A 9834-nucleotide genomic window follows, 5' to 3' on the forward strand; every position below is an offset into this window, starting at 1 on the left:
TTAAAACAAGGCACCGAGAACCTCAAAAGTGCACGGCTAGTTTATTAAAAACACTGTTTACACACACAGCACGATCAGACCTTCAACTAATAAGTGACATGAATACTTGCGTTAGGTTTGGACTGGAGTTTGTGCAACAGGAGCTAGCAAATATTGCTAGCAAATATCCCCTTATCTTACCTACAGCTCTGGAAAAAATTAAATGCCACTTAAAAATGATGAGTTTCTTTGATTTTACCAAAACCTCTGGAATATAATCAAGAGGAAGATGGATGATCACAAACCATCAAACCTTCAAACTGAACTGCTTGAATTTTTGCACCAGGAGTAAAGCAGCATAAAGTTATCCAAAAGCAGTGTGTAAGACTGGTGGAGGAGAACATGATGCCAAGATGCATAAAAACATAAACACTGTGATTAAAAACCAGGGTAATTCCACCAAATATTGATTTCTGAACTCTGAAAACTTAAAAAAAAAAAGTAATATGAACTTGTTTCTTCTTTGCATTATTTGAGGTCTGAAAGCTCGGCATCTTTTTTGTTATTTCAGCCATTTATCATTTTCTGCAAAATAAATGCTCTAAATGAGAATATTTTTGTTTGGAATTTGGGAGAAATGTTGTCTGTAGTTTATAGAATAAAACAACAATGTTCCTTTTACTCAAAGCTGATTCAGAAACTGAAGTGCTCTCTTTATTTTTGTTCCAAAGTTGTATATTAAATCTATGTTTTAGTGTTGTTAACATGAATATTAAATGTCCAGATGTTCAAATATGTTAAAAAAGGAAGTTTTTTTTTATAAATTTAATATTTTTCCACTATGTCTTAATGTACAAAACAGCATGTAAGTGTTTTAAATCAGAATTTATACGCGGACATGGGCGTCAGTAGTGAGTGTATTTGAGGCGGTGTGTTCAGGGACGGTGGATCAGGGCAGTGGGGTGGATGTGCTGCTATAAGTGCAGTGTGACGGATCGTGTGCTGCAGGACTGCAGAGGAGTCATCAGTCAAAGAAAAGAGAGAGCGGAGGAGCGTGAGATGACTGCCAGTGGCATCACATATTACTGCTGTAATATTTTACCAGTGGCAGCATGCACACACACACACACACACACTTTTATAGAGTGTGTTAAGAGGAACCATACCTTTTTCTTTTGTCTCCAGACTGCAGGTTTTGAGACCCAGCACTTAATCACTGAATTCTGGTGTATAAAAGGTTTATAAAATCCAGATTTGTATTATTGAAAAGTGGAGACATGGTGCAAAGTAGTGATCGCTGGTCAGAATCCCAGTCATGCAGCTTGCTTTCAGCTGCCGGAGCCCCGAGAGAGCACAATTCGCTTTGCTCTCTCTGGGTGGGTACAGTACAGTAGACGGCGCTCTCTCTTTCCCCTCATCGCTCCTAGGGTGATGTGGATCAACACAAGGCTGCGTCTGTGAGCTGATGTATCAGAACCGAGTCGCTGCGCTGCTTTCCTCCGAGTGTTAGCGCTGTGAAGCTACTCAGCTTAATATAAAATATATATCAAATATATTTAGTCCACATAGTGTATATAAAATTATTATTCTTTAGACACATTTTCCAACATGCTACCAGTCATATGACTGTGATAAAAAGTCACTGTGTCACTGATTATGATATTCACTAAAAGCCTTCTTATCAAAACTTGAAGCTTAAACCTCCTTTTATTTGCGGAGGCCTATTTGCAAAGTCCTTCTGCACTTGTGTTGCCCTCTACCTGTTATATTTATTTGCTGTGTTGATAAGCATGAGCATAACTCTGCCTGGTTATGAACACAGTTGCATGGCGTAAAGTAGCACAGGTGTTATTGAAGAATTTTTTAGAGTGACAGTATATGAGTATTTATGCTGTGGTTCCTTTTCTTGTCATGTTTTTTTTTTTTTCAAATTTGAAAACCAAACCTAGGGTAAGAGTTTAAAACATTTTAAAGTCATTTTTACACTAATAACAGTCTTTGGGATATCATATGTTACTTTACAACATGTGTAATAATGCCCTGCTAAGTGCAGTTCAGCCACTGACCAAAAAACGCCAAATCCACCGGAGATCCTATTTAAACCTATAGTTACTTACACACAGAGGTGGATAGTCCTGGGCGTTTAACTAGTGTAAACAGAACTGATCTAAACATCTCTACACCTATCTATCTCTATTGTACTTGGCTGGTGGTGTTTTTCCTCCATAGACTAATTCTAACCGTTTGTTTCTTAGCTCTGAATTACTGGGTAAAGTATATAAACACTGATGTGTTATTTGCACAAATAACACAGGAATGAACTGCATGCTGTTCCTAGCGCTGTTAGCTCCTCCTATCTGACGAGGCGGCGTCGCTGCCCGGCTTCAGCTCTGCCTGTGGGCGGTCCAGAGCCAAGGTGGGCGGGGTCATGAATACTATAATTCACGGGTTAATGTAGACACAGTGCTTTTCCTGATTGACTGTCTTTTCTGAATACTTTCTTTTACTGAATATTTTCTTTTTGCTGCAGACAACGAGGAAGAGGTTGAGGAAGAGTTTCATCATGTTATTTGATTTAATATTAGAATCCTGGCAAAATATTATAAATACAAATAGTAATAATTTAATGTCACTGCACTTGTTTTTCTAATGCTCTGCTCTCGGCAGCCCGATATTATTTGTAGGTGTTATTAGTTCATTTCATCCCAGGCCTGTATTTATTAACTGCACCTAACCCACCGCCTCCTCCCTGCACAATAATTCCTTTGGGCACAATAACTTCTGCCTTTTATTTATTTATTATCAAAGCCATGTTTTTTATTGCAGTACAGTATCATATCTCAGCAGCAGTGGTGGAGCTCGCTGACTGACTGATTATTAATTCTCACCATCCAGCACCTGATTTAGCTAATCAGTGCTTGATTTTATTCACTTCCTATGAAGGGTTTCAATTGGTCCTCATCCGAGTGCAAGCAATTGCTATGTTATTAGACTAAGAAATACCCCGGAAGATAAGTTCACTCAGAACTTTTAAGTAGTGTAATGTAATGAAACAGCTCTAAATTTCTGCCTACCATCATACTTGACTAGGCTTTGCCCCTCACCTGAGGCACATCATGATTAGACACAGCTGCAGCTCAATGAAGGAACTGATAAGGTTTATTTTTAAGTAGCTCACAGTCTTTTGCAATGCCAAGTCTTTGTGTTCTAAGCTTTCCAATTTCTCTTTGTTTTTTTCTTTTTGAGTTGATTAAAGATTTGTTTATGCTGTACCTGCCTGCCCATTTTCTGACCATTAGCCAAAAGCCTCAATAAAATACTTCTGCACAAGAATTAGGCAGAATCGAACATTTGGTGGCTTTTCCATTTAAAAGTTGAATTGACATTAATGATGAATGTGACAGTACTTCTTCTCAAATTAAAAACCTCTGGAATATAATCAAGAGGAAGATGGATGATCACAAGCCATCAAACCAACAAACTGAACTGCTTGAATTTTTATACCAGGAGTAAAGCAGCATAAAGTTATCCAAAAGCAGTGTGTAAGACTGGTGGAGGAGGAGAACATGCCAAGACAGAATTCCACCAAATATTGATTTCTGAACTCTTAAAAATGTATTAATATGAACTTTGCATTATTTGAGGTCTGAAAGTTCTGCATCTTTTTGGTCATTTCAGCCATTTCTCATTTTCTGCAAAAAAATGCTCTAAATGACAATTTTTTATTTGTTATTTGGGAGAAACATTGTCTGTAGTGTATAGAATAAAACATAAAAACAACATTTGGTGTCTTTCCCCTTTAATAGCTGAATTGACAGTAATGATGAATGTAACACCGCAGGCAGAAGCGTCTCTGATTTCACGGTTAGGATGTTGCCTTGTTGGCATTATAAGCCTCCTTGCACTTTAGTCCCCACCGGATACGGGTTCACGTATTTGTGCGCGTGCAGCGTATTCACGTCAGCGTGAAACGTGTCAGCCTCCATTAAAGAGAACATTCTTCGTGGTGAACTACACGGAACTACACGAAGCTCTATTCATGTTTAATGTATCACTGAAGTCACAGCTGTTCCTCAGAGCAGCAGCAGAGTGTTTTATTAAAGCTTTTACAGTAAGGGTTGAACAGACCAGAACTGTTCTGAGTTCATCTACAGTACTTTTTTTAATTTTACTTTATCGAAGTTTTACTGTGTTAGTCCCATGAAATGTAATGAACACATGCATCACACATGCAACACTACACTGTAAAAATGCACTGTAAAAGTGTTTTTAAGTTAAAGGAGAACTCTGGTGTAAAATGGACTTTTGTTGTGGTAAAACACGTTACAAAGTTCTTACCTTCATCAACCATCAAATCATCATTACCATCAAACCAATCTGAACTGCTTGCATTTTTGCACCAGGAGTAAAGCAGCATAAAGTTATCCAAAAGCAGTGTGTAAGACTGGTGGAGGAGGACATGATGCCAAGATGCATGAAAACTGTGATTAAAAACCAACCAGGGTTATTCCACCAAATATTGATTATTTCTGAACTCTTAAAACTTTATGAATATGAACTTGTTTTCTTTGCATTATTTGAGGTCTGAAAGCTCTGCATCTTTTTTGTTATATCAGCCATTTCTCATTTTCTGCAATAAATGCTCTAAATGACGATATTTGTATTTGGAATTTGGGAGAAATGTTGTCTGTAGTTTATAGAATAAAACAACAATGTTCATTTTACTCAAACATAAACCTATAAATAGCAAAATCAGAGAAACTGATTCAGGAACTGAAGTGCTCTCTTCATTTTAAATGTAATTCCAAAAAGCTTGAGTTGATACTTCAACAGAAGTATTTTAAACTCTAATATCTATACTTTACAGAGTAATGAATGAAGATACTTTTGACACCTTTGCATGCAGTGCAACATAAATAACAATTTCATAGGCCCTAAAACAGAACCTGGTGGGATGCCACAGGATGTGCTATATCAAACTGATACACTGTAAACCTACAATCTTTTTTATGTAAAATGGTATATTTTCAAACATTTCTTAACTATTATAAATTAGGTGAACATATGTGGGCATGAATACATTCAAACAGAGACCTTTGAGTTGAGTCAACTTATTTTAACTATTGGGTGTGTCCTCCAGTTTCTGACTCATTAGTGTGTAGTCATTCCCCCCGGGGCTACCCTTGGTAAACTTGTAGATTATACTGTATATATTATAATTTACTGTCTCTGGCCTCTAAATTCACTTTTATTTTCAGGCTTACAGTGTAAATATTTATACAATATTTAAGTAAAGGGGAATTCAAAAGAAATGTAAGAAGAAGGGGGGCAGGGATCAATAAATAATAAATAAACAAGGACTTAGTAATTAAAAGAAACTAGAAAACTTGGAAAGACAAACAACAGAGGAAGGTGCAAAGACCAATGAAGAAACACAAACAGATATACAAACAGCAAGCACACACCTGGGGAAACAGGTAACAAGGGGGCGGGGCTACAAATTACACACATGCGATGGAAAAACACTAGGGAACACACTGGGAAATGGAGAAACACAGGGCAACAGAGCAAGGCCATGACAGTTTTAAGTCAGCTAACTTAAGTTTTATTACCCATTACTTACCTTTTTTGAGGCAACCGGTTTTACATCCAGGCTTACAGTGTATAAATAAAATCTGATTAATACCAAAACAACAAACCTTTTATGTTTATGTTTAAATGAGAAACACTGCTGTAATGAGTTGCTGTGTGATTTGCAGTAGGCCTGAATTAAAGTGCATGTACTGTATGTTAACAGGGTACTGGATTAGTGCTGGTGTGTGAAAGCTGTTACTGTAGAACTGTAGAATTACACGACATGGAAACACGCTTCACACATAGTGAGCAGAACCCCCACTCCCAGTCAGCTTCAGTACCCCCCCACGCTAACACACCCGTTCACGCGCGGCCTGCTTCCCGTCACTAAGTGCCTCTAATGAAGCTGTTTGACCAAGCCCACACGATTGGTCCGTGGTGATGCGCACCATATGCTGTATCTGTTCCAGCTGATACGTCCTGAATGTCATCCAACCAGACAGATCGACTGAGAGCGAGAGAGCGATGCGCGCTGGGATATTGCGCTGAACATATGTTGGCATGCAGATGTTTCACCTTTGCTGACGTCGGGCCTGTAGGGGCAGCTGGCTTCTCCTCGGCTGCAGAGCCTGGTGTGTTCTGTGTGCCTACGCTCAGAGACCGCACGCATGACTGCACAGGCTTTCACTCAGTGCACTGCATCTGTGCTGCCAAACACACACACACACACACTCAACTATATATATATATATATTGGCAAGAAGCTAATATAGGCAATATACTCAGTATGTTGTGATACAGTGCACTCCAAATACAGCTCTGGAAAAAAAATAAGCGAATCAGTTTCTCTGATTTTGTTTTTATAGGTTTATGTTTGAGTAAAATGAACATTGTTCTTTTATTCTATAAACTACAGACAACATTTCTCCCAAATTCCCAATGAAAATATGTTAACACTTTACTTGGATGGTCCATTTGATGGTCCCATTGATGCCCAACTGACATTCAACTAACTTTTAACTACATGTCTATTAAATTCAATTGATTTGAAAGGCGAAAGTAAATGGTTCTCTATTGAATGTAACCCGACATCCAACTCTAACCCAAACTCTAATCTTAACATTTTAAGATTGAGTTTAGGGTTAGATTTTGAGCTTAAGTTTGAGTTAAGGTGTAGGGTTAGATTTTATGGTTGATTAAGGGTTAAGGTTAGGGTTATGTGTAGGGTTTGATTTTAGGGTTGATTAAGGTTTAAGGTAAGGGTTAGGTGTAGGGTTTGATTTTAGGGTTGATAAAGGGTTAAGGTTAGGGTTAGGTGTAGGGTTAGATTTTATGGTTGATTAAGGGTTAAGGTTAGGGTTATGTGTAGGGTTAGATTTTATGGTTGATTAAGGGTTAAGGTTAGGGTTAGGTGTAGGGTTGATTTAGGGTTAAGGTTAGGGTTAGGTGTAGGGTTAGATTTTATGGTTGATTAAGGGTTAAGGTTAGGGTTAGGTGTAGGGTTGATTAAAGGTTAAGGTTAGGGTTAGGTGTAGGGTTAGAATTTATGGTTGATTAAGGGTTAAGGTTAGGGTTAGGTGTAGGGTTAGATTTTAGGGTTGATTAAGGGTTAAGGTTAGGGTTAGGTCTAGGGTTAGATTTTAGGGTTGATTAAGGGTTAAGGTTAGGGTTAGGTGTAGGGTTAGATTTTAGGGTTGATTAAGGGTTAAGGTTAGGGTTAGGTGTATGGTTATGTTCTGTTTTGAATCATTTACATTCAACATAGGGTTAAGTTACATTTAATGGACATTCATTTCAGTGTTAGTTGAATGTCAGTTGAGCATCAACAAGGCCATAAAATGAACCATCCAAGTAAAGTGCTACCAAAAATATTGTCATTTAGAGCATTTATTTGCAGAAAATGAGAAATGGATGAAATAACAAAAAAGATGCAGAGCTTTCAGACCTCAAATAATGCAAAGAAAATAAGTTTTAAGAGTCAGTTTGGTGGTTTGATGGTTTGTGATCATCCATCTTCCTCTTGATTATATTCCAGAGGTTTTCAATTTGGTAAAAACAAAAAGGAACTCATCGTTCCTATTAATAAACTTGCACATTTTCCATCCATTTGTTTTCATTTCGTAATGAATAGGAACCACGTTGTGCAGTAGGTGCTCTTTTCATTTTTTTTTGTCCTTGTCTCTCAAACAGGGACAACAAAGGCTTTCAAATGGCCCCTCCTTTTTAGCGATAAGCAAGCTGGCAAATTACTGTAGGTTACTGTAGGTATAAAGCTTTCATTACTCATTACTGCAGGATAATCGTTCTTCTACCTCCAGAGTAGTACAGGTACAGTATTTCAGAGGTCAGAAAGACATGAGGAGGCTGAGGCACTGCTGAGAATGGAAGCTGCTTTTGAGCTACTTTCAAGCAGGACAGGAGTTTCACTTTCTGGAACAGAGTTTCAGAGCTGGACTTTCGCAAAGTCACACCATGAATGAAGCACCTGACCTTGAGGCGCCGGCATCTGCGGAAAAGAGCCAGACTCAGCAGGTATCTGACCCAGTATTGGGGGCACACCTGACTTTAACTGGAATGAGTCTTGATCAAGAGAGGATGCTGGGATCTCTTGATCATCCCTTTATCGAGGATCACCTCAACGATGGGAAAACTCTTTATCGAGGATCTCTAGGCATGGATGAAACTCCCGCAGCTTTCGATACAGATGGACCGAGACCGAAGTGGAGTGAAGTCCTGTCTGGGGAGTGTTTGGCAAGGGAACCTTTGCTTAATGAACATTTTAATAATCCACTTCCTCAAAGAAGTCAGCAAACAGTGTCAAGGACGGAGGTGACAGATGGAGGAACCAGCAGGACTCTTGGACCAGCTTGCCGGGAATATGTGTCCGGCTCAGGCCCGGTCCAGGATGGCTCCAGCTCCGTGGTAGACGAATGCCCAATTTGCACCGAATCCTACCAGTCCCGGGGCGATCGTAGCATGGCGCTGCTAAACTGTGACCATAGCTTGTGCCAACGATGCTTGGCCGCGATGCTCAGGCGAGCGGCCGACTGCAGCCGAGTGCAGTGCCCACTGTGCCGGCAGAAAACCCCTCTGCTGCAATGGGAAATCTGCAGGCTCCAGGAGGACAGCACCTTCTGTATGGTACCTCCAAACCCTTCCAGTGCCATGCTTGCCCAGGCAGAAGCAGAACCAGAACCAGAACCGGTTCCACCAGACCGAGGGCTTTGCTCAGCTCTGGAGCACCGCCTCTTGCTGAGGGCGGAGACAGCCCGGGTTTGCGGCTGTTTCGAGCATCCTCGCTGGCTCATGCAGTTGGTACGGAGGCTGCAGCTCCAGCGCCGATGCTCTTGCTGCTACATGACCTTGTTGATCTTCATGTACCTGGCTGAGGTGACCTTTCTGTTGCTGGTCTTTCTGCCGGTGGTCGTGCTGGTGCTTCTGTTCACCCTCGCGAGCTGAGACTACAGACCAGGGATCAAATAAACCCAGCAGCAGAGAAGCTGGATTTAGAGAGCTGGATTTGGACATTGCTGCAACATTACGCTTCTGTAAAAGCCTCTACTGTAATATCTCAATATTAAATCCTTTATTATTATTATTCAAGAAAAAGAACATTTGTTCAAGATTCTATTTAATTATTTTCATTATTTCATTATGAGATTTTGCATCATCAGTTTGAGATACTGGGTCTTTATTTTGAGATACTATCTCATTATTTTGAGATACTATCTCATTATTTTGAGATACTACATCAGTGTGAGATACTAGATTATTATTTTGAGATACTACATCAGTGTGAGATACTAGGTCATTATTTTGAGATACTACATCAATATGAGATACTAGGACATTTTTTTGAGATACTAAGTCATTCTTTTGACATACTGCATCATATGTTTGAGATACTATTCGAGATTCTATTTCTTTGTTTTCTATTTTGTTATGAGATGTTACTCATGAATTTGAGATATTGCATCATCAGATTGAGATACTGGGTCATTATTTTGAGACACTATTCTATTCTTTTGAAATACTACATCGTCAGTTTGAGATAATAATAGGCATATAGTCATAAATATCAATTATTTGAACATGCAGTCAATCATTTCTTAAAAATAAATACTTTCTTTAAAGTGGACCTGCTTTTAAACATACTTTATAAATATCTTGAGATTTGGTAACAGGACTGAGAAGCCATGTAAAAAATTAAGTAAAGCTGCCTGAGTTTGACCAGTAGATGTTTTGAATAGTTAATTACATGTGTTATTACACTGTTATTAG

General features: G+C 39.0%; 1 protein-coding gene and 1 long non-coding RNA gene across 2 annotated transcripts; one reads left to right on the forward strand and one right to left on the reverse strand.

Annotated features, from left to right (window-relative positions):
- Positions 1-166: 166 nt before the first annotated feature.
- LOC125782411 (uncharacterized) lies at positions 167-3520 on the reverse strand. The gene is made up of 2 exons (XR_007425059.1): positions 3454-3520; positions 167-292 (listed from the first exon to the last, which is right to left on the reverse strand). It is a non-coding gene; the product is annotated as an uncharacterized LOC125782411 (long non-coding RNA).
- Positions 3521-7860: 4340 nt separating this feature from the next.
- LOC125782406 (E3 ubiquitin-protein ligase RNF186-like) lies at positions 7861-9132 on the forward strand. The gene has a single exon (XM_049466364.1). It carries the CDS (start codon positions 8026-8028, stop codon positions 9010-9012), a length of 987 nt encoding a protein of 328 aa, XP_049322321.1. The 5' UTR covers positions 7861-8025; the 3' UTR covers positions 9013-9132.
- Positions 9133-9834: the final 702 nt, after the last annotated feature.

The sequence above is a fragment of the Astyanax mexicanus genome, chromosome 17 (assembly GCF_023375975.1).
Source record: "Astyanax mexicanus isolate ESR-SI-001 chromosome 17, AstMex3_surface, whole genome shotgun sequence".
NCBI lineage: Eukaryota > Metazoa > Chordata > Actinopteri > Characiformes > Acestrorhamphidae > Astyanax > Astyanax mexicanus.

Coding starts and splice junctions, on each gene's coding strand:
- LOC125782406 (XM_049466364.1), top strand. CDS start 8,026: ATGAATGAAGCACCTGACCTTGAGGCGCCGGCATCTGCGGAAAAGAGC.